Consider the following 23,164-nt stretch of genomic DNA (forward strand, 5'->3'; position numbering starts at 1 on the left):
GGGTGGCTGCGTGACTGGTCCATGGGGGCACCGGGCTGGTGGCAGAGAACATGGGACGATTTGCGGAAGAAAGAATTCATAGTACTCAAACTGCTGTTCTTCATTCTGTATGGAGGTGAGGCCCTCAACAGTATGTGTGTGTGTGTATGTGTGGCGTGCACGTCAATAACACCAGTGACAGTATTATTTGAGAGTGTTGTTCATGAAGATGTTACAGTGTGTGTGTGTGTGTGTGTGTGTGTGTGTGTGTGTGTGTGTGTGTGTGTGTGTGTGTGTGTGTGTGTGTGTGTGTGTGTGTGTGTGTGTGTGTGTGTTGGACGAGCATTACATCCTACATGACATTGTAGTAATGGTAGTTTTGCATTGTGACTGCGTGACATTGGGCAGCGTCGTCGTGCATGCTGCCGTTCCTGCCGACACACGCGCGGGTGCTGGGCATCACGGAGACAGAGCTGGGCGTCATGTACGCCGCCAGTGCTTTCATCACGCTGGCGGGGCCTCCACTCACCGGCATGCTGGCTGACAGGCTCGGCAACTTTAAGGTCAGACCATCGCGCTTGTACGTATACTGTACGTACATGTGCATTCCTCTGTATATGTTTTGAAATGTAATGCGTTTACTAGTGTGTTTGTAGTGAGCCTCCCTCCTGCCGGGCGACACTCAGCTGGAGGCGTGTGTGTGTGTGGTGTAGGTGTTCCTAAGTGTGACCATGGCAGTGAGTGGCGGCGTGGCTCTGCTGTACTGCGTGGTGCCCGTGGGCCGCCACATCCACGCCCTGCCCGACAACGTGTCCCTCAGCCTCACCAAGCACACTGACGCCCACCTCACCGCCGCCCTCCCCCCGCCACTCTACTGTAACTTCCTACCTCACCTCGATACCATCCACATCACCCTGGTGAACTGCACCGTGTGTGACGTCACGCCGTGAGTACGCACCACGCACCACCTTCCCTCCCTCACACTTGATACACGTGCTTTGTGAACCACCGCGCGCCTGGCCATGCACGACACGGTCACTATAATGCACGCTTTCCTGTCTCTTCACTGAGCGCAGCGTTGGTGCGGGCGGCTGTGTGCCGGGCGGTCAGAAGTGTGCAGAGCAGCAGGTGGTGACTCCCAGCCACGGCCAGACGCCGCTACAGGTCAACATCATCACTGCGACAAGCAACGCGTCCTTCCTTCACGCACAGGACGCGGCTGTCAGCCTACAGGTGACGTGTCGCTCCCTTCACGTAGTCCTGTAAGCCAAAGATATCCCGTAAGCACCTACAACTATTGACACACTTGTCTATGAGCGTCAGTCTCCATGATAGCTGCTTATATGTCTCACGAAGGACAACGTGCACCGCCAGCAGGGGGAGGTGAGCGGGTGTGGCGTGTGGTGCCTGGTGTTTGCGGCGAGGGAGGACCTGTGTGCCAACAGCCAGGTGGTGGAGGCGGTGGCACCCCTCACCACCTTCTGGTACTACCTGGTGGTGCAGGTGCTTAATGGACTGGCCCTGGGTGAGCTCTGGTGTGCCTATACTTTCCCTCTGCTCAGCAACGCCTCCACTGTCACATGCAGTTGGGGATTGTTTGTTGGCAACGTTTAACACACAACACACAACACAACTCCATTCACTTCCATTAGTTGTTGGTGTTCAGTATTCAACCAATGATTGCAACAGAACCCTCAACACACAAGTTTGTTATATACTTTTCAACATCAGTTAGCTTCATTAACTCTAAGTAGAGACTTTTGAGTATTAGGTTCTAATACTCTTTGTGACCTCGATTCTAATAGTGTATGTGACTGGTTCTATTACTCTTTGTGACTAGTTCTAATACTCGTTGTGACTGGTTCCAATACTGGTTGTGATCGGTTTTAATACTCTTGAATCCCTTCCTGCCGTAGCCGCAAGCTTCACACTCTTCGATGGCGCCACGATGGTCATCCTGCGGCGGAGTGGCGGTGACTACGGCCTGCAGCGCCTGTACGGTAACCTGGGCATCGTGGTGCTCACCCCGCTCTCTGGCACGCTCATACAATGGTACTCCGGCTCACAGCTCATACAGGACTACAGGTCAGCTGCTGCACCAACAACCTTACTGTTTCCTAACCTAACCTAATCTGAACTCATTGAAGAGGGAGGTTTCAAGACTATGGCCCAATATTCTGAGACACTTCCGAGCCGCATCTTCACTATTTTCAAAGGCTCTAGTTGAAGTGACACAGGTTTTAAAGATGTTTCTGTAATTCTAGTGACATGTTGACAAGTTTTCTTCATTTTCAGAGACTCTAGTTGAAGTGACATGGGTTTTTAAAGATGTTTCTGTAATTCTAGTGACATGTTGACAAGTTTTCTTCATTTTCAGAGACTCTAGTTGAAGTGACATGGGTTTTTAAAGATGTTTCTGTAATTCTAGTGACATGTTGACAAGTTTTCTCCATTTTAACAAAGATTCTAGTTGAAGTGACACGAGTTTTAAAGATGTTTCTGTAATTTTAGTGACATGTTAACAAATTTTCTATATTTTCAAAGGCTGAAGTTGAAGTGACACAGGTTTTAAAGATGTTTTTGTAATTCTAGTGACATGTTGACAAGTTCTCTGCATCATCGACAGAACAAATACTCTTTAGAACTCGGCTAATTGTCTCTGTGGTCTTTGAAAATGGTCGCGGTGAGAGAGGGAAGAATTTCTAAATATGGCTAATTTTCTCGATCCTGTTCGGGGACTGGCATTTAAGTGTCCCTTTTTGTTTCATCTTTTTTTGTAGCCCTTCGTCAGATTTCCCTTCTTACATGTATAACCCAGACCCTCCTATACTTTCCTTTTGATCCAGGTCATCCTAATTTCCTAATCCAGGCTGTCCTTTCCAGTCTTTACTAATCCAGAACCTCCCATTTTCCCAGTCCAGAATTTCCTACTTTCCCAATCCAGAACCTCCTACTTTCTTTATCCAGGTCCTCCTACTTTCCCAATCCAGACTCTTCTACTTTCCTCTAATCCAGGCTGTCCTTTCCAGTCTTTCTTAATCCAGAACCTCCTACTTTCCTCCTCCAGGCCCTCCTACTTTACTAATCCAAACTACTTACCTAATTCAGAACCTCCTACTTCTCTACTTCCTTTCCTCCTCCAGACCGTCCTTCATCCTGTACTGTTCGCTGAAGTTGGTCTGCGGGGTCATCATTCTCTTCCTGGACATGGAGTTCCGCAAGCCTTCAGAGAGGGTGACGCGTGACTTCAAGACCTTGCTGAGGAACCCTGAAGTTGTCACCTTTCTTCTCATCATGTTCGTGTCAGGTGCGTCTCCTCGTCTGTTCAAGTTCAAGGCTCACTCACACGGACGGCAGTAGATTGATGTCTCTCTGCTGTACAAAAATGAAAGAGAAATGTTTAGATATTTAACTTTTTGTATATGTATTGACCTTTTCTTTCCCTTCATTGGTCATCTTCTTACGAAAACACATGATTTGAACCTTAATTTTTCCTCCAGTGGTCATCTCACACCATTTTGACCTTTATTTTCCCTCCAGTGGTCATCTTCACACGAAAACACATGATTTTGACCTTTTTTTCCCTCCAGTGGTCATCTTCACACGAAAACACATGATTTTGACCTTTATTTTCCCTCCAGTGGTCATCTCACACCTAAACACACGACAGTAATCTTTTTTTTTTCCCTTCAGCGGTCATCCTCACACGAAAACACAGTTATTGACCTTTTTCCTCCCTTCAGTGATCATTCTCCACGAAGACACACAGTCCTGACCTTTTCCCCCCTCCACTGGTCATCCCTCACACCTACGCCCATATCCAGAAACGCCTTCCCCTCTCACTACAATTTTCCAAGGCCAAAGAGACCAATAGCCTCGATTTCAAGACAGTTTCTCCTCTTAATAAACTAGAAATCTTGCCAATGTATCACAAGAAGCGTAGAAATACTCTTAAAAACACGACTATCTTCAACTGGAGCCTTTGGAAAGCACTGTTGGTGAGAGAGCAAAGCGTTCTAAAATGCAAACCCTAAACACACGACAGTAACTTCCTTTTTCTTACACCACGCAAGCTTCACACGGCAGGCAGATCCAACACATAACTCTTTCCAGGGCTGATCATGAGTGTGGTGGAGACTTTCATCTTCTGGCTACTGGAGGACATAGGAGCCAGCAGCTTCCTTATGAGCATCACAGTAGCAGTGGGCAGCTTGGCGGGAATTCCTGTGCTCATTGCTTCAAACTTCTTCTTCACCAGACTAGGCTACGTTAACACTATCGTCCTTGGTTTTGCTTTCTTTGTGGTGCGCCTGGTTGGTGAGTATTCCTGGTGACTTACTGTGGTTTGTTTCAGTAATCATTAGCCCTCCTGTTCATTTTTTTTTTTCACTCTTTTCTGTTCCTTTTATCTCTCTTTTTTTTTTTTCTCTTCCTTTTTGCTTGCTGTCTTTTTTTTCTCGATTTGCCTCTTTTTCTATTTTTTTCTATATTTTTTCTGGTTTTTATCTTTCTTTTCCTATCTCTTTCTATTTTCTTTCTTTTCTCTTCCTATTTGCTGTATTTTCCCTTTCTTTTTCCTGTCTTTTTCCTTTATTTTGCTGTTTTTATCTCTTTTCTCTTTCTTTCGCTGTCTTTGGTCTTCCTTCATCTCTCCTTTCTCATCCTTTAGCTCTTTTTTATTACCCATCTTTTTCTCTGTTTTCCCGTTCTTTCTCTTCCTTCTTGTCTCTTTACTCTCATTTCCTTGTATCTATTCTTTTCGTTGCTATTTCTCTTATTTCTTGAGTCACTTTCTTTCTTTCATTTTTTTTCCTCTGTTTATTTATTTTCCCTTCACTTTCCTTTTTTTCTGCTTTGTATTTAGCATTTTCCCCTTTTATAATCTCTTAACATGCATTAAACTATTATTACTATCATTATTATCACTGTTTTTTACTCCCCCTTCATCATCCTTGCCTTTCTCTCTTACTACATCACCAGTTTCAGAGTTTACACCACTCCTACATCACCAATATGGCCACCTCTCCCTCCTACAGGTTACTCCTTCATCACTAACCCTTGGTGGAGCATCCCTTTCGAGGCATTAGAGTGTTTCACAGTGTCCCTTAAAACCGCCGCTGCTGTCTCTTATGCTACCGAACTGGCCACATCGTCCACGCTGGCCACGCTTCAGGGTTTGCATGGTGGCCTTTACCACGGTGTAGGTGAGTGTGGTGGTGGTGGTGGTGATGTGTGGACAGTGTGTTGTGTTATTGGGGTGGTTCATGATGTTCTGTGGTGTTGTTTTGGATGTTTTGTGATGTTGTTTGGGTGGTTTTGGTGGTTTATGATGTTGTTTGGTGGTTTGTGGTGTTATTTGGTGTTGTTTGGTGGTTTATGGTGATGTTTGATGTTGTATGGGTGGGTTTTGGTGTTGTGTGATGTTGTTTTGTGTTATTTTGCTTGGTTTGGGTGTTATGTTGTGTTGTTTTGTGTTTTGAGGTGGTGTTGGGAGTTTTGTGTTATTTGGGGTGGGATTTGGTGTTGCGTGGTGTTGTCTTGTGTTATTTTCGTAGTTTTTGGGTGCTGTGTTGTGTTATTTTGAATTATATGGATGTTTTTTGTGTGTTGTTATATTATTGGGGTATTTTTTGGGGTTGTATTGTGTTTATTGTGTTGCGTTTTGGGAATGGTTGTCAGTGTTATGTTGTGTTTAGTGTCTGTCCTTTCATGCGCTTTTTTTTTTTTTTTTTTTTCATTCTGCTGCTTATGATTGAGGAAAGTATGAATTGATGAGTCAGTTGTCCCGGAGATGAGTAGGCAGCACCTTTAATAAACACTCAGGTGACGACTGCATCGGAGAAAGTCACTACATCACGTCTAACTAAAGTCTTAAAACCCATGATGCACGCTGATTCCTGAAGGTGAGGTGTCTAGGAAGAGATGAAGTAAAACATATGATCAGCTGCAAAATTAAATAAAAGAGAGGAAAGGAGAGAAAAAAAGGAGAAAAAATATCGTGTGTACTTATCGCTGCTTTGAATATTGCTTGAGTTGTGAGTGGCTTAACACGTGACAGACAGTACTCATGAACGCTTTGCTCTCACCATTACTATTTTCCAAGGCCACAGACAGGACTAGCTGGGTTTTCAAGAGTGTTTTACCAGTTAATAATGTAGAAATCTTGTCAGTCTGCCACTAGAAAAGCAAAAACATCTTAAAAACTCGTGTAAAATTTCAATAAAGCCTTTTGAAATAGTTGTATATAAGAGAGAATTGATCAAGGACAATAAAGATAAGAAACAAATAGATAAGACCCACTCAGTCGCCAGTTCCCCTAAAGATCCGATAGAGGTAGTCAAAGAACAGGGATAAATGTAGTGGAGAAGTGTTTGAGAATACGAGTGACAGTTGAATGTGAATGGTTGCAGGCCGCGGGTTGGGCAGTCTGGTGGGCGGCTACATGATCGGTCCCCTGGGCATCGTCAACACCTTCAGGATCATGGGGGCTGTCAGCGGTGTTGTGGGTGTCGCTTACTTCACCCTCAATAAAGTATTCTTCAAAAAACTGCAACAGGAGAGGAAATTACAGGCGGAAAATGAGAAAAATGCAGCCCAGGGTTCTAAATATGGAGGCACGGGGGAGCAGGGAGGCGTCATCACCACACACTACAGAAAGCGGGACTCCAATGAGAATCTCCCGCCACACGCAATGACAGACAACATCGGCGCAACACACGTCAACTCCACTTTTGAGAGAGAATTCTAGTTAACATTATGACTACTATGGCTCTCTCCAGTCTTCACAAACTATTAACTATTCCTCAGGTTTAAGCCATAACTAGCAGCGTTCAAGTGCATATTAGACTAGTACAAGATTCCACAATGATAGTTAATGGTGAAGCCTTGTTCTCGCTCACCATATGCATCTCTCTCTCTCTCTCTCTCTCTCTCTCTCTCTCTCTCTCTCTCTCTCTCTCTCCTTGCATATATTTGTTCCATATTTAGGGGAAGCCGGCATGCTCCGACCTCCTTCTTTGTCGTCTACTTTTACAATATAACCATTCATCTCTCTCTCTCTCTCTCTCTCTCTCTCTCTCTTGAGGAAGGAAAATGTAGCCTCGAAAGTATAAGGTATATATATATTTTTCTGGATTTTGTCAAGCACATTACCCGTACAGTGGCAATATGTGAAATAGATATTAACAACAATATCAAAAATATATATCAAACAGTTGTTGGTTTTACTGCCTTTTGATCTTATTACTTTATTAATTTATTTATATATTATTATTTTTACTTATAATAGATGCCAATAGTACTATGGCTCAGTATTAATATTTCAGTTATTACCTCATTTATAGTCCAGCAATTATGTTAGGAAGGATATAGCAAGTTTTACAAATACTAAAGGATCTGTGGAGGATTAAATATTCAAGAGTGGGGCATTAGAAACAAAATAAAGAAGAAAAAGAATATACTGAAGGAGCCGAAATTAGTAGAGCCGAGTTCACCTTTTCCCTCTGCCTGTGTTTACCCCGGCCAGCTGTGCCATGCCGCTGTGTGCCCGCCCCTTCCCCGGTCCTGTCTAGCTGTGGTGCTGTCTTGCTGTGGTGCTGGCTTAATTACACGGCTCTGGGTCTTCTTTCTCAGGTAACTATGATTGCTGTGACCTGAATGATAAAGATTTGAAGTGAAGACAGGTATTTATGGTGTTATGTCTGATATTATTGTGTTTGATGGTGTACATATTCGGTATTCTGTTACCTTTGTGCTGTGTTTATGTGTGGATCTTTGAGGGAAGGGTATTGTTGCCGTATTGTGTTCTTACTGTCAGTGGTGAGTTGGTTGTCAAGGCGTGTGGTGTTTGTGATCTTGTTTTCCAATTTTTTTGTTACGTTTATGTATTACCAGAGTATGTGTATCGCAATTTTCACCCCCACTCCCACCCCCCACCCATAGCTGTCTTCCTTTCTTCTTCACTCCTACCCATAGCTGTCTTTTCTTCACTCATACACCCACACATAACTGTCTTTTTTCACCCACACTCATAGTTGTCTTCTTTTCTTCTTCACTTCTGCCCATACCTGGCTTTCACCCACACTTCTACCCATAGCTGGCTTTTCTTCACCTACACTCCTATCCACCTTACCACCCAATATCCATACCTGTCTTCTTTTCACTTACAGCACCACCCATACCTGCCTTTTTTCATTCACACTTCCCACCCATAACTCTCCTTTTCACCTAGCCTTCAAGCTCCCACATTATCACAGCACACAGGAGAGAGCAGTGATGGGGCGGCAGGTGTCAACAGCAGTGTCCGACCTGGCCCTGGCAGCGTCGGCAGTGTGGGGCTTCCGGGCGCTGAGTCTGCTGGTGGGTATTGACCGGCGGTTTGGCAAGTGGTGGTTCATGCTGCAGACTCTGGCGGCAACTCTCGGCACTGTCAGGTTTGGCCAGTGTGAGTGTCTTGTCCTGGATCTTGTGTTTATGAATTAAGTTGATTTTTTTTTTTTTTTTTTTTTTTTTTTTTAACCTATGTTATGGTTAAAGGTTTTGTTTCTTCCTTATTTTCTTTTCTTTTTTATATTTTTTTACTTTTGTTTTTGATTGATGTATTTTGATGTGTTGTGTTCATATGCTCAGTTTTGATATGAACTAGATTGATTTTTCATTATCTTTCACTTACATTATGCTAAAAAGTTTGTTATATCCTTATTTTTTCTTTGGTTAATATATTTTTTTTATGTTTTCTTACGTTCATGTGCTCAATTTTGATATGAATTAGAATTTAGATTAATTTTCATTGTCTTTTACTTATATTATACTAGAAAAGTTTGTAATTTTCCTTGTTTTCCTTATTTTTCTGCATTCGACATATTTTGATGTTACGTTATGTTCATATACTTACTTTTTGTGATGTGTTCTCTGTGTCATGTTCCCCCCAGTGATGCCGAGCTACCAGTCGTCAGTGGAGCGGTATCACAAGAACTTCTCGTGGCTGTGTCGGGCCATCGGTGTGCCCTGCCTGGCTGCTGAGGTGTGCATCATGACGGGCCACAACACTCCGGGCCAGGTGAGCACTTACCTTTCACCTGCACTCTCTTAAATGTGTGTTTGATTCCTTTGGTTTTTATTTATTTGGTTTGTTTTGATGTTATTTTATGATGATACACTCAGTCAGGTCTCTTAGCCAGACACCTCACACTGTTCTGCTTGGTGTGTGTGTATCTGTGTGTCCATCAGTGCCTTGTGGAGTTACAGCCACACTACATGCACCATGCTTACTTATTTCTTCCATTTTGTTTATGCTATTTATCTGTTTACTTTTCTATCATATGTACAACCAAATATAGAAAGTTAAATTTGAGTGAATGCATATTTTGTATAGTAGTGTCAGAGAAATATTTGGAGTTTGTGGTTTATGTATTGTTTAAAATTGGCTGCAAAATGCCATCCCTGTCTGCCAACCTGATATCTGAGGGACAACCGACAAGAGGAGATGTACACACATACATTCACAGTGACACCAGTAATCATTCCCTCATGTGAGTCTCCAAGCTCAGCACCACAACTGAAGCCACTGTCTTGCTTCAGGGCTTCCTGGTGCTTGCTGTGGCTTGCTTTGTTGCCTCGTCCATCAAGAGTCGACACAAGGACAAGATGGTGGAGCTGGTGAATGTGCTGTCAGTCCTCACCATCATAGGCTTGGCTGTGGCAGGTATGGATCTCTAGCAGGGTGTTGGGGCAGGGGTGAAGGCAGGGTTAGTGATGTAATAGCTCATTGTGTTGTGGCAGGGAAGGCTTCATGGTGGTGTGTGATGGACAGAGGGAATTGAAGTTAGATCTTATAGCTAGTGAATTATTGGTCTTTGTCTTGCAAATATTGGTCAGCATTTCCAAGGAAGGTTTTATAGAGTTTAGATTGGTTGGGCTACACGTCATGAAGCATTAGGCCGTGGTTAACCTCAACACTGAGATTTGTTTACAATTAAACCATTTTATTGACATTAGGAAGGGTCTATGAAAGTCAGAAGATTAATGGCCACAGTCTTCACTATTTTAATCCCCACATAAGTTTCTGAAGCTGTATAGAATAGCCAAATAGTAAGGAGGAGTATGAAAATGCATTATGGTACTGAATGGGTTAAGTATGTGGTGCAGTTGGAGTGAGGCACCAGGGATAACAGGGTGTCTCCTCCAACCAAACCAACCAATGCATGCACATATCAAACAAGGAAGCTCTTGGGTTATTACTGTGTAGCAGCTCGGCCTTTTAGAAACTTTGGAAGTAAGAAGTCAGCTGCAGGAATTTAATGGAGCTTACAGTTACTTGGGAATATTGCTGTAAGTAAATAGGAGATAAGGACAAGAACAGAAGGGAAAGGAGAGCAAGAAAGAGTTGATAGATTTTTTCACTCCACCACCACCACTTAAAAAATATGAAGCCAGCAACAGGAATTTAAGCAGCTATTACTTGGGAATATTACTCTAAGACAACATAAGGAAGGAAAGAAGAATAAGGAAGAATTAATATATTTTCTCATTCCACCATTGCTGCACACACCACCAGGAGGACGCATCATGTTTGTCTGGGCCGGCGCACTGTTCGTCACCTCAGCGCTGGTGGGAGCCGAGGGGGAGGTGTTTGGGGTGCAGCGAGTGGATGTCTTTCACTACTTGCTGGTGGGGGTCAACTACTTCCTGGTGGAGGGCTTTAGGGGGCCCTCTGTGGCAGCATCCTAAGGGTGGAGGCTGCTCTGGTGTAGCTCCCTCTTCACCTGCCATCTGCTGTTTATATGCTTGTGTATGTACGTGTGTGTGTGTGTGTGTGTGTGTGTGTGATATTCTCTGAACATGTGCAGATCAGTGGATACCATTTCCAAGTATGAATTCTTTAGATACTCACAGAAGACATCAATGTTGTCTGAAAGTATAAGATTTGATAGAGTACAGTACTAATGCTGGTGATGCTCCCATGCTGGTGGTGTCACTGGTGTCTGGTGTTGATGTGTCTTGATGTGACATGTCTGGGTTAGGTAGGGCTATGATAACACCAGGCATTAGCTCCTCCTAGTCATGGTGTGATCCTGTGTGTGTGTAGGAGATAGGAATGATAGTGTGTGTGTGTGTGTGTGTGTGTGTGTGTGTGTGTGGTTAAATTAATTCCTCTTTTATTACTTTTGTTATTGATATTAAGTATATAGTGAATGCATGTTAAATTAATGCATTCTTTTATACTATTGTTATTCATACTATGCCTACAGTCTGTGTGTGTGTGTGTGTGTGTGTGTGTGTGTGTGTGTGTGTGTGTGTGTGTGTGTGTGTGTGTGTGTAGGGTAAAGAATTATTATACTGGCCAAGTTTAGCCTGTGGTGGTGCCAAAGGTGTGTCTTTTAAGGGAATGTTAAGAAATCAATAAGATACTCTCCACATTTCTTTTATAATCGCACTATAAGCTTCCTTCTGGTCACCTCACCCCTTCTTTGCTCCGAGGAATCTTTGAAGTAACTCCCTTAAAAAAATTCCTGCAGTTGTCGCCAAGGAAGGATAGGAGTTATGGTGTACACAACTTTGGATTAAGTATGGCTTTATTCAATGACTGGTGTGTGTCTGATAATTAAGTGTATAGTCAGTTTTTTAGTCACTTTGGGGGTGTTAGTACAGTGTTGCCCTTGTCACTGTGGCAGCAAAGTGTGTTTCCTCTGGTGAGACGTGGCAGTCATCATTGGTACAGTATATGCAGCTTTGCCCAGACGTGTGGTTCTGTAAGTTTACCTCATGTTAAAGCAGGAAAAGATAACTTATGTGTACAGTTTGTCACTTAATAGGAACAAAGATGAAAAGGTTTCTTTCTCTCTCCCCCCAGCCAGTTTGCATTCCTTGTTTTACCGCCACACTTGCCCACCGCTGCACTCAAGTCTAGTGTAGTGTGACATGAACAAGTCTGGCAATGGGTTGGTTTGTTTCATTAACTAATTGTCTTGAGGTTCTATAATAAATCTTACATGGTTTATCTTACTTCTGTCAAGTTTTATTAAATTGTGAAATTGATATTTTCATTTATTTTCATTGATCGTGAAAAGAACTTCAATTGTTGTGATATTTGTGTACATATTGAGTAACCAGGTAATGTCATCTCATTAATTACTTATCAGGTGTTAGAAATGAATTTTTGTCATGCCTCTCCTGCTTTGCCATTACTAGTGTGACACAGACCACCTGCATTCCACACCCCAGCAGTGTTGTCTGCCGGCACTCTGCTGCAGGGCAGTTGCCAGGTGTGGCTGCATCTATGGGTGGGCTGCAGGGTTGCCACCTTCCCTGTGCTTAATCCACATATGGTACTGGTTGTGCTCCTCCTTGAGATCAATAATGCATCAGGCCTCCTCTTGAATTACACAAACAACACACAACAGGTGACTGTTTTATTGACAAGTTTATATATACGATTCTTTAGCCATTCTCTAACAACAGGCATTCTATAGTAGAAATCATCCGTAGCTACCCATAAGGTGTGGCTCCTCTTGGGTGCGATGTTGCCACTGCTATACCAGTACCTTCTTCAAAGAAAATGGAGTGATGATCGTTCTCTACTTCACTAAAAGAAGTCAGAAGAGACCCAAATACCTATGCAGCTATATAGTACATTAAATGCAATAAAGATTCTGGTTATATGCATGAAAATGAGACAAATAATTTACATGTTTGTCAAATAAGTGCACATACGAGTAGAAACACAGTAATATATTGAGTGGTTCCTTGCTTGAGTTAAAGGTAAGAGTGTTGCCCGATTTGCTTTCTCTTGCAAGAAATATCTATTAAGGCGGAATATGAATGCCTTGGTCTGGCTGCGCAAGACAGTGTATGACGGGGAAGTGTCAGGGGGTCCTTCCATGGTGGTGACCGGAGGAATGAAGCGACATGTGTGGCGACCTGACTCACCCCACCAACCTCCCCGGGAATTTCCACATGGGTTGTGAGTGGCAACGTCGCCTGACCTGATATGACACATCACCGTCCATGTATATGAACTAGCTTAATTTATTTTCGTATATGACAATTATTTATATCATCTACCACTTAATTAAGGTTTCTGAATGTTCTGAGAACGTTTTGTTGATAATGCTATGATTACAGGACAGTGAGTAGTTTGTTTTTATTGGAGATTTGGCATAGTCTCACAGCAGACATGGCCAACGCCCTATGGGTAGGTACGGATGAGTTTTAGTATAGCAAACTGACCTATCAATGAATACATACAAACATCCCTTTTATTTATCAAATCCTACAAAGCTTTTGATATCTGGTTCATATTCTTGAATGCCTCATACTGCCACCTGGACAACAAAGGCTGGCCCTCCATCATGCTGACTTATGGAGGTCTTACTGCATGTCATTATCAGTACACCCTGCCAAGTCAAGACAAAAAATGCTTGAGTATTATGTACCTTAATGCTATCATATGTCTGCTAGAATTAAATATAGACCCTCTTTCTATACACACACACGCGCACACACACGTAGACACACACACACTTCCATTAAGCTTTCTTCCACATGTAATCCTTGGTCTTAAAGTTGAGGAATTTGTACAGCCAGACAATACGCTTCTCCATCTCCCTCCTCTTTGTGGGGCGGTAGATGCCCATCTGCCGGCCAAACATCTTCTTCTTCCTGAGCAGCATCTGATACTCGTTGCCCTTGAAGCCTCGCAGCCACGCCGGGACACTGTAAGCTGTTTTGGTGGGGTGCAGGTTCCCAGGCCCCAGGATGTCTGCAGGAAGAATATCTTGCTGTTACCAATGCCTGAGATAACCTTTGCTATGTACATCAAAAACTGTTTCTCTTTTTTGCTTTCATGAATGGTAGCTTAGGAACAGGGTTATATAGTGTCTGTTAGTATTATGAAGGCCTTGTATCTGTGATGGGAAGAGTATGAAAAGGTAGTATCTGTGATGAAAGCAGATAGTGTTGGTGTCCATACTGGTGGCAGTGGTTGGTTTGGTGTTGCCAGCTTCCCATCACCACCCACCTATGTAGTCGTTCTGGCCAAACAGTGCTCGCTTTTCTGCCCAGTTGTTCTTGGGGCGGAAGAGAGGTATGGGCAGCCTCTTGTGGTGCTCCATATGCGGCAAGAGTCCTGTGGTGGAGGAAGCAACAGTGAGAATGACAACTATGGACCCCAAACACTAGAACTGCTTTTTGTAGGTGTGCAAGGTTAGGTTGGTGAGGACAGAATGCATGTGACCCATCTTGTTGGTTAGTTACTATAGTGTGTCTACTCTGAAGTGTCTGGGTCTTGGTCTGAATGGTGTCCCAGGGAATGGATGGTTGTCAGATCTTGAGGAAAACCATGAGCTATTCTTGTGTGTGTTGATTAAAAGAAAACAAGTATTATCCAAATCAAATCAGTATGCTACAATATGTTTGAAATCCAGGAGCCATTTTACAGAAGACACTATAGAGGAACAAATCAATTAAAATACCAGGAACAAGGAAGGCAACACACATGGGGAGAAAGAGCAAGGGATGTGGTTGTATTACATTATGCAGTACCTTTGTGATGGGTTGTGGTGAGAGGAAGCCCAGCAAGAAGCAGAGGTGTCTGTTATGTACTGTTTATCTCTGTTCCTTGTAAACATTATGAAGGAGGAAACAGCCGACATGTTTGAGAGTTATGTCTATATTCTGAAATGCTTTGGTCTCTCACCATGACTATTTTCCAAGCCCAGAGATTATTTGTCAGGCTTTCAAGAGTGTTTCTCCAGTTAACAATGTAATGTCAATCTGCTACTAGAATTGTAAAAACACCTTAAAAAACTTGTGTAAATTTAGATAAACCCTCTTGAAATAGTGGAGGAGAAGCACATAAGTTTGTGAATATGAGCCATAATGCAGCAAACACATCAGCTTCAGCCCAAGCTTTCTTTCATTACTGCTTTTTAAATACCTTTGTTATGTAGAGGCTCTTTTTCGCCATAATTCCTCAGCAGGGGTCCCTTCTCCATCTTCTGCCAGTGGTAGCGATGCCGCACACTTGTCACCAGTGGCGCCCACCCCTGGGACATGCGAGCTGCCGCAGCTGCTGTCACCGCCGCTCCATATGAAGGTGTGGCTACTCGACTCAGCGCCCCCAGGAGGCTCTTCACTGCAGCGGCCATCACTCCTGCAGGCCCATGAAAGGACACAGGCTACACTCCAGTAAGATGGCACGGCACACACACACACACACACACACACACACACACACTCCTCTGCCACCTGGTCTGGCCACACCCAAGGCAGGCCAGAGAAAGTGTTACACAATGTTGTAGTGTTGGTCAGTCGCTGCTGGCTTACTGGTCAACTGTCACCATTCACATACATCATACAGTGTGGTTTTCAACACTATTACAGCCAATCACCCTAATACTGATGGATACCTTGATCATGCAGACAATATAGAGGTAAATGATGAAGTTATCACTCCAAGAAGCAGCAAGTGTTCAATAACATGTCTTGTAGCATTTTGTGACTGTGACAAGGCACAGTAACGCCAGATGTGTGCTGCCCTTCCTAACGCCTGGGTGCCCCTCGGGTGTGAGCAGTGGGCGGCCAGCACTGGGGTGGCGTGGCACGGTGCACGCCTCCACGCCGTGCCGCACACATAACTATGCACCCTGCAGCCACGGACTCTTGGCCTGCTGATAAACATACACCGAGACTTCCAAAGAACGGAAACCCTGACAGGGAGGGACTTACCGGTGGGCAGAGTGCAGGGAGGCCCGGCTGGCTGGCAGTGGTGGTGGTGGTGGCTGGCGTGTTTACAGTGTCCCGATCGCTCACTGCTCACCGCTGCCTTGTTTCATTCTCTTGCCGAAGACTTAACCATATCAATACAACGGCTGTCATTATCAAAGGACACACACTGCACTTTATACACTCGATAACATTATTTCCTTGGACAGAAAAAAAAAGAGAGAGAGAGAGAAAAAAAAAAGAGAGATTGAGGGATTAACACGGTCAGCCTCTGGTTCAATAATTGTCGATATGCTTTTAGACTTGAACATATATCAGTAACAATGGGTCATAGTGGAAACTCTTCTTATCTTGTTGTTGTGACCTGTTATGTGGTTTGTATCGCTTCACAGGTTCCTGGGAGGGTGGGAGAATACGCGACAAGGCTGCTGCCCCGTGCCCGTGCCCCGTGCCCCGTGTTGCTTGTCACCCTCCAGCAGGCAGCGACACCAACTGTGACCAACATGTGGAACACGCAACGTAGGTAAATAACAAATTGTAACAACATATATTTTTTTTTTATTATTTGTCTATTCATTTATCCATTCATCCATTTAACTTTTTTGGTAACAGTAGCCCAGTAAGTCATGTGAGGTAAGATAACACTGGGCTACTACTACTAACTACTACTACTACTACTACTACTTTCTGTTGAGGAGTACCGCTTCCGCTTGCATCCTTGTAGCAGTCATCTCCTTTGTACTCCCTGTAATACTGGCACTAGGTACTGCACATTGACCTGAATGAGATCTGGCAAACACTCAATATAACTTCAAACTAATCCTAGGACATGACAGATATCCTATATCTTAACATACAATCCTTAGTACACAGTTTGAAGTGAACCTTTAGATGCGTGACTAGCGTGGCCCGTCTAGCTCAACCATCGTGTGGAGAGAGCATAGTCATGTATATTCTCACAACACGGAAACTTCGTGTCTCAGCAAGCTAGGAATATTATCATTTAATATCTCAAGTCCGCGAAAACTTTGCACATCAGCAGCTCATGTGTAGCAACTCCAACGGGAGAGTCACTGTTTGTTGTCCCTTGTGAGTGGGTGTAGAGGCTGACGTGTTGTTGTTATTGTTATTGTTGTTGTTGTTGTTAGGGGATGTACAGGTGGAATGTGTGTTGGTGTGGCAGTGGTGGTGTCAGTGATTTAGCGGGGCGGGAAAGGCGACATTAGCGACAGGAGGAAGATGGGTGTGGATGTCGCGTGGGTGGCGCTGTTGGGGAGTGTCCATCACTAAGTATTCGTTTTCCACAGTGTTCTTTCCAAACTCATTCTTTACAATGGACGCGGAGCACTCCTCGCGGCAGGAGGGGGGCGGCAGGGCCGGCAGGGGCGGGGGCAGGCACTCCTCATAGATGGGGTCTTGAGGGATTTGGCTCATCACGACGGGCTGCACCACGAGAGGCTCGTCGCAGCGGGGCTGGCGGCGGCGGCGGTTGTAGCATTTGTAGCAGAGAAGGATGAGGCCACCCATGATTAGCCCCACGAAGAGGCCGATGAGGACGAACTCCACCATCTTGGTGGGCGTGAGGAGGGACCAGGCTGGCAGCGGGGACAACGTGGGCAGCGGGGCGAGGTTGGAGGTGATGCAGGTGGGATGAATGACCGTGCTGAGGATGGCGGTGAGCCGCTCCCTCTCTGCTATCTCCTCCTTGAGTTGTGCTCCTGGTGGTGCTGCTGTCTGGTTAGTGGTGAGGCTGACGGGGATCGCAGTGCCGTTGAGCAGCACAAAGAAGTGGTTGTCGTACATGCGGTGGCCTTCCTGGCTGCACGGGATTTGCGTCAAGGCGTGCGGCTGCAGGGCGAGCCAGTTGTCCCTCAGCAGGAGGCGGGCTTTCTTCGCCAGCAGTATGGCGGCGGCCTCCACACGCGCCGCCGCGCACTTCTCCATCACCATCTCGCCGCCCTCCACCTGTATGGCACCAGAGGCCACGCGGCCCAGAGACAGGCCCTGCAGCGTGGCCCGCTGGTACCTCTCCATCTTGAGATGCAGCGCCCCGCCACTCAGCAGCCCCACGGTGGAGTTGACAACCTTGACAGGCTCCTCCTCTTCTTGCCACATCTTGGTGTGCAGCATAGCGTTCCCCAGCGGCCCCTCCATCACACCCACCGTGGAGTTGACAATGTGGAGGCTGTGCAGGGCAGGCACGCCGCTGAAGAGTCCCGCGGGAAGGAGACCCACACTGGTGTTATTGAGGAGCAGACCCGCTGCCAACTTGCCACTGAACAAACCGGCAGGCACCGCGCTGGCAGAAACCCCCGTTAGCTTCAGACCTGTGGAGACACACCTGTAGAACCTCACGGCGCGCACACACACACACACACACACACACACACACACACACACACACACACACACATACAGTTCCTTACCGACATAGTGCTGATCAATCTTCCTTTCCTTGGTGGGAGACAGGGAGGGGGGGAACACAACACGTGCTGCGCCCGTCACCTCCAGGGAACACATGGAAAACTCACGCCACCGCTGGAGGAAGGCCAGGGTGACGTTGAGAGTGAGGGACGCCCCACCCTTCACACTGACGAGAGCCCCGGGTGATGCTATGCTGGTAAGGTCCTCCAGGACATCCAGCAGCTCCTCCGTCATCGTCGCCTGCGGGAGTTGAAATGTGTGAGGTCTTTGAAGTTACGATAATAGTTTCTTTTTAATACAATTTGGTCTTTTTACGAGAATTTATGAGTTAAAGGAGGTATTTTTGGGAGACCTATCTGACGGTTTTTTTTTTATATATACCATTTTTTTATTATTATACCCTGTGGTCTTTTCACGTGAATTTCTGGGCTAAAGGGGGTACTTTTTTGGGGTACCTCCTATCTCAAAGCCCACCCGCTAAGAAACCGTTACCCCGAGTGAGGAAGCCCAACCTACACTCGGAACGTGGACAGGATTCGAACCCGTGCACTTGGAGACCCCTCGGACCCCAAAGCACGCACGATTCCACTGTATCACGGCGCAACAGGATATGATGTACAAAGAGGATGTCAGTACGTAGAATCATGGATGTTTGCTCACCAGACAGGATAGGGATGGTTTTTAGGTCTCACCATCACCATCTCACCATCACAGCCTCACCATCACAACCATCACCATGCCAACCTGAACACCACCATCACACCTATCATTATCCCAGCTTCATCATCATAAACATCACCATCTCAGCCTCAACACCACCATCACACCTATCATTATTCCAGCTGCATCATCACCATCACCTCACCATCACGACTTGGCGACTCGGAAAGTGTATTACGGATAGTGGTGACAGGCCACCCGGATGTCACTCAGACCTCGACATTTAAGTCAACACACACACACACACACACACACACACACACACACACACACACACACACACACACACCATTCACTAGTTCCATACGTGTGTTCTGTCAAGCTCATCTTGTTGTTGGCCTTTCTTTGCATCCTGTCCACACTGTCACTACTTCCACACTTCCTCCGTCACTCCAAAGAATAAATTGTTTGCCGTGTGCCAGTGATAGTTGATTAAAGGGTTTGTTTTGAGACTGGGAGAGGGCTGTGTGGTGGCGTGCGTTGGGGGCTGTGTGACATGGAGGCTGTGATATAGAGGGCTATGTTCACCACCCACACTGATGTTATTGACAGGGCTGTGTGATATAGAGGGCTGTCACACGAAGGGGCTGTATGGCATAGCTGGTACATAAGGGGGCTATGTGATATTGGGGGCTGTAATACGAAGGATTGTGGGATATGGAGGGCTGCGTGACATTGAGGGTTGTGGTAGGTAGGGACTGTGTGATACGTGGGGCTGTGATATGGGGGCTGTATGGGGTAAGTAGGGGCTGTCTGGTATGAAGGGTTGTATGGCATGGGGGCTGTATGATATAGGGCAAAGTGACATAGGGGTTGAATGACATAGGGTCTGAGTGACATAGGGGCTAAATTATATGGGTCTGAGTGTCATGGGGTCTTAGTGGCATGGGGGCTGTGTGACATGAGGGTTAGTACGTGCAGGCTCCGCTGTGTGACATGGCTGACGTGTGTCGGAGCGCATTACAGGAAAAAAGATGTCCTGTTAAGATAATTGTGTGTAGCGGGGTGAGATCAGTTCTATTCTAAGAGTGAAGTGTTAATGATTTCTTTGTTTCAGTAGACGCCGCGAGTTTGCCACGTGGCGCTTCGTTTTGATATACATGTACGCACGAGTGGTTTCTGTATGGCAATGATTTGTGACTCAGTATCTGTTTCCCTTGTTCAAAGTAGAGGCATGATACTTTTACTTATATATTTCCACTCACTACAGAAAAACTGAAATATTCATGTGATTATATTTTTCCTTGTAATTATTCGTTCTAGAGCAGTGACTCCCAACCTGTGGCACGCGGAGGCCTTCCAGGTGGTACATGAACACTTCTAGGATCATTTGCGATTTTTAGTCAAATTATATTCACTTCTCAGAAAAAAAAGTATTGCCACACACGAGATAATCTGTCGTGGATCAGCTGGTGGAGAAGAAACAGATGCATCCCTCGCATTAAACTGACATGTGTTCCTTGTTGTTACTTCGTTTGTGTGTTCTACTTGTGAAATGAAGAAAAAAACAACTTATGTACTATATTATTATTCTATTGTATTCTATTTCATCTTATTTTTCTATTTTTATTTATTTATTTTATTTACTTAACTATTCTTTATTTCACTTATTCATTCATTCATTTATTTTATTTGTTTATCTATTTTTCTGTGGCACTGAGTTTTTGTGGAACGCGGGAACTGGTGGGACCTTGTAGTGGCATTCGCTGAGGAAAAGTTTAGGAGGCACTGGTCTGGAGGCAAGGGTACATGAATTCCTGGAAGGCTGAGGGAAGGGAGAGTGAAGTGGGAGAAGGTCGGGAAAGTCTTGTCTGGTCTGAATCACAACATTCTGACAACAGACTGGACACGTGCTTGGTTCCCCACAGCCGAGCCATCACCCTCCACCCCCTCCGCTGCTGAGATACCTTGCTATTCACTCCGTCTTACTGAGATGGTGGTATTCGCCTTACCTCTAACCCTTTCAGTACTGGTTAACTCCTTCAGTACTGGTTAAGCCCTTTAGTACTGGGACACATTTTTACCTGAGATTTGTGTACGATTAGACTATTTTATTGACATTAGGAAGGGTCTATGAAGGTCAGAAGATTAATGGCCACAGTCTTAACTATTTTAACCCCTTCAGTACTGGGACACATTTTTACCTTGAGATTTGTGTACGATTAGACTATTTTATTGACATTAGAAAGGGTCTATGAAGGTCAGAAGATTAATGGCCACAGTCTTCACTATCTTAATCCCCCCCATGAGTTTCTGAAGCTGTATAAAATCACCAAATAGTCACCAGAATGAATATGATAACGCGACATGGCACTGGAGGGATTAATCTTATCTTGATAGCAAAATATTCACTTCCTCTGCCTGGTGGCCGTGTTCCCCTGTCTGTCTTGCCGTTCGTGGGTGAGTAGGTGGTGGGGAAGCCTTGATCGGTGGTGCCCTTTAGCTTCCACAGTGTGTTGTCTACTGCTGGCCACTAAAACAGCCCTCGAAAGGACCTAAAGGACTAGTAGTGTTTGTTCTTCCTTTGTTTTTCTTGGTTATCTTCTCCTCCTCCTCCTCCTCCTCCTCCTCCTCCTCCTCGTGCTGTTTTCTATCCTGGTTTCTGTTCTCCACCTACACTTTTTGAATTACTGTACTTACGTTTTCATACTGTACCTCCTCCTCCTCCTCCTCCTCCTCCTCCTCCTCCTCCTCCTCCTCCTCCTCCTCCTCCTCCTCCTGCAGGGCCACTCACCTCCACAAGAGTCGAGGCGTCACAGTCCACAGTGAACTCATGTTTGTACGCCATTTTCTTGTCCTCACAGGTACACTGCCTATTGCACCGCAGCACTGTACCCTGCACCGCCACCACCACCGCAACACTCACCACCACAGCCCCCCACCACCACCTCCTCCTCATGGCTGGTAGGTGAGTGAGTGAGTCAGTGAGTGTGTGAACGAGGACTCTTCAAAATTTCCAGCGATGGTTTTGTCTGTGGTTTAGATGCTTCCACTTGCTGTGTGTATCTGGCTAGCTTGCTGTGTACTGTGGCTCCTCCTCCTCCTCCTCCTCATCCATTCTCCTTCCTACGTCTGCCGTGACTCATACTTACTCACATCCTGCTGGAGTATCATCTCTTTGCTTTGCTCGTAATTTTTTTCAGTACTACGACACGTTTCCATGTTCATTCTGGTGACTATTTGGTGATTTTATACAGCTTCTGAAACTCATGTGGAGGATTGAAATAGTGAAGACTGTGGCCATTAATCTTCTGACCTTCATAGACCCTTCCTAAAGTCAGTAAAATGGTCTAATTGTACACAAATTTCAAGTTAAAAATGTATCCCAGTATTGAAGGGGCTAAAATAGTGAAAACTGTGGCCATTAATCTTCTGACCTTCATAGACCCTTCCTAATGTCAGTAAATGGTCTAATCGTACACAAATCTCAAGGTGAAAATGTGTCCCAGTACTGAAGGGGTTAATGTCGTAAGAATATCGTAACACAAAGCGAGATGAAGGGAAGCTGTGAAAATTGCCACATGCCAGTAAATATAACAAACCTGTCTTCGTTTTTTATGTAAGAGGGGGGAATCTTGCCAGTGGTAACAGGAAATATTAAGAAAATAGGCCCACGTAGATGCTAGTCCCCGAGCAGGTCCAAGAGAGTTATCCAAAAGAATGAGATAGATGTCTTGAAGCCTCCCGATATCCCTCACTCGCTACCTGTACTGTGTAATCTTTCAAACTTGTGATGAAACGTGTGTGTGTGTGTGTGTGTGTGTGTGTGTGTGTGTGTACCCAGCCAGCCTTCCCCATTACGGAGCGAGCTCAGAGTTCATAGACCGAGATCCGGGTAGGACTGAGACCACAACACACCACGACAGCGAGGCCACAACCCGTCGAGTTACATCCCGTATCTACTTGCTGCTAGGTGAACACACCCCACACATTAACAGCCGCGCCCATTTTCCTCGCCACACCCCGGGACTCGAACTCTGACTTTCTCGGTTGTGAGCCGAGTGTGCTAACCATTGCACTACGCGTGTGTGTGTGTGTGTGTGTGTGTGTGTGTGTGTGTGTGTGTGTGTGTGTGACTCCATGACAAAGAACTACAGGAAGGATACAAAGAATGAGTGGTAATCCTCACAAAATGTGACAGAAGCTTTTGTATCTACCTTCCTTAGAGAGTTAATAGGCGGACCTGGTAGAAGTCTTCATATGGTGTAATGGTTAAGAGGGGACCTGGTAGAAGTGTTCATATGGTGTAATGGTTAAGAGGGGACCTGGTAGAAGTCTTCAAATGGTGTAGGGACCTGGTAGAAGTCTTTAAATGGTG

The 23,164-nt window shown here is 45.2% G+C and overlaps 4 protein-coding genes across 7 annotated transcripts in view; 2 read left to right on the top strand and 2 right to left on the bottom strand.

The window, feature by feature from the left end:
• Positions 1-7,172, top strand: part of LOC123500682 (major facilitator superfamily domain-containing protein 6-A-like) — a 7,194-nt gene extending 22 nt beyond the window's left edge. The window contains exons 1-10 of one of the 2 annotated variants that reach the window (XM_045249336.1): positions 1-115; positions 388-542; positions 693-925; positions 1,056-1,212; positions 1,354-1,504; positions 1,896-2,064; positions 3,123-3,286; positions 4,093-4,296; positions 5,016-5,183; positions 6,390-7,172. The exon at positions 1-115 is cut by the window's left edge and continues 22 nt beyond it. In XM_045249336.1, the coding sequence (XP_045105271.1) occupies positions 22-115; positions 388-542; positions 693-925; positions 1,056-1,212; positions 1,354-1,504; positions 1,896-2,064; positions 3,123-3,286; positions 4,093-4,296; positions 5,016-5,183; positions 6,390-6,727 (1,833 nt within the window). In that variant the 5' untranslated portion in view covers positions 1-21 and the 3' untranslated portion in view covers positions 6,728-7,172. The remainder of the gene's footprint in view (positions 116-387; positions 543-692; positions 926-1,055; positions 1,213-1,353; positions 1,505-1,895; positions 2,065-3,122; positions 3,287-4,092; positions 4,297-5,015; positions 5,184-6,389) is intronic. The other variant, XM_045249341.1, reaches the window with a different exon arrangement.
• Positions 7,173-7,453: 281 nt separating this feature from the next.
• LOC123500712 lies at positions 7,454-12,015 on the top strand. The gene is made up of 5 exons (XM_045249355.1): positions 7,454-7,611; positions 8,235-8,422; positions 8,910-9,037; positions 9,559-9,682; positions 10,535-12,015. Exons 2-5 carry the CDS (start codon positions 8,254-8,256, stop codon positions 10,705-10,707), a joined length of 594 nt encoding a protein of 197 aa, XP_045105290.1. The 5' UTR covers positions 7,454-7,611; positions 8,235-8,253; the 3' UTR covers positions 10,708-12,015.
• Positions 12,016-12,375: 360 nt separating this feature from the next.
• Positions 12,376-16,143, bottom strand: LOC123500721 (39S ribosomal protein L51, mitochondrial-like). 3 transcript variants are annotated; one of them, XM_045249373.1, is made up of 5 exons: positions 15,706-16,143; positions 14,915-15,130; positions 13,997-14,104; positions 13,501-13,738; positions 12,376-13,373 (listed from the first exon to the last, which is right to left on the bottom strand). In XM_045249373.1, the coding sequence occupies exons 2-4, from the start codon at positions 15,123-15,125 to the stop codon at positions 13,506-13,508; spliced, it is 552 nt and encodes a 183-aa protein (XP_045105308.1). In that variant the 5' UTR covers positions 15,126-15,130; positions 15,706-16,143; the 3' UTR covers positions 12,376-13,373; positions 13,501-13,505. The 3 variants fall into 3 exon arrangements, with proteins under 3 accessions (XP_045105308.1, XP_045105298.1, XP_045105304.1); XM_045249363.1 differs by having other exon boundaries at positions 12,376-13,738; positions 15,706-16,142; XM_045249369.1 differs by lacking the exon at positions 15,706-16,143 and adding an exon at positions 15,387-15,661 and having other exon boundaries at positions 12,376-13,738.
• Positions 16,144-16,249: 106 nt separating this feature from the next.
• Positions 16,250-21,884, bottom strand: LOC123500699. Its single transcript, XM_045249349.1, has 3 exons — positions 21,581-21,884; positions 18,129-18,366; positions 16,250-18,029 (listed from the first exon to the last, which is right to left on the bottom strand). The coding sequence occupies exons 1-3, from the start codon at positions 21,743-21,745 to the stop codon at positions 16,894-16,896; spliced, it is 1,539 nt and encodes a 512-aa protein (XP_045105284.1). The 5' UTR covers positions 21,746-21,884; the 3' UTR covers positions 16,250-16,893.
• Positions 21,885-23,164: the final 1,280 nt, after the last annotated feature.

Source organism: Portunus trituberculatus, chromosome 8 (assembly GCF_017591435.1).
Source record: "Portunus trituberculatus isolate SZX2019 chromosome 8, ASM1759143v1, whole genome shotgun sequence".
Taxonomy (NCBI): Eukaryota; Metazoa; Arthropoda; class Malacostraca; order Decapoda; family Portunidae; genus Portunus; species Portunus trituberculatus.

Excerpts from the sequence above, each read along its gene's own strand:
- LOC123500699 (XM_045249349.1), bottom strand. The coding sequence starts at position 21,745 with ATGAGGAGGAGGTGGTGGTGGGGGGCTGTGGTGGTGAGTGTTGCGGTG. Across the intron at positions 18,367-21,580 it reads ACGCCTCGACTCTTGTGGAG|GCGACGATGACGGAGGAGCT; the intron begins GTGAGTGGCCCT and ends CAACTCCCGCAG. Across the intron at positions 18,030-18,128 it reads GATTGATCAGCACTATGTCG|GTCTGAAGCTAACGGGGGTT; the intron begins GTAAGGAACTGT and ends GTGTCTCCACAG.
- LOC123500721 (XM_045249373.1), bottom strand. The coding sequence starts at position 15,125 with ATGGCCGCTGCAGTGAAGAGCCTCCTGGGGGCGCTGAGTCGAGTAGCC. Across the intron at positions 14,105-14,914 it reads AGAGCCTCTACATAACAAAG|GACTCTTGCCGCATATGGAG; the intron begins GTATTTAAAAAG and ends CCTCCACCACAG. Across the intron at positions 13,739-13,996 it reads TGGCCAGAACGACTACATAG|ACATCCTGGGGCCTGGGAAC; the intron begins GTGGGTGGTGAT and ends TTCTTCCTGCAG.
- LOC123500712 (XM_045249355.1), top strand. The coding sequence starts at position 8,254 with ATGGGGCGGCAGGTGTCAACAGCAGTGTCCGACCTGGCCCTGGCAGCG. Across the intron at positions 8,423-8,909 it reads CACTGTCAGGTTTGGCCAGT|TGATGCCGAGCTACCAGTCG; the intron begins GTGAGTGTCTTG and ends TGTTCCCCCCAG. Across the intron at positions 9,683-10,534 it reads CATAGGCTTGGCTGTGGCAG|GAGGACGCATCATGTTTGTC; the intron begins GTATGGATCTCT and ends ACACACCACCAG.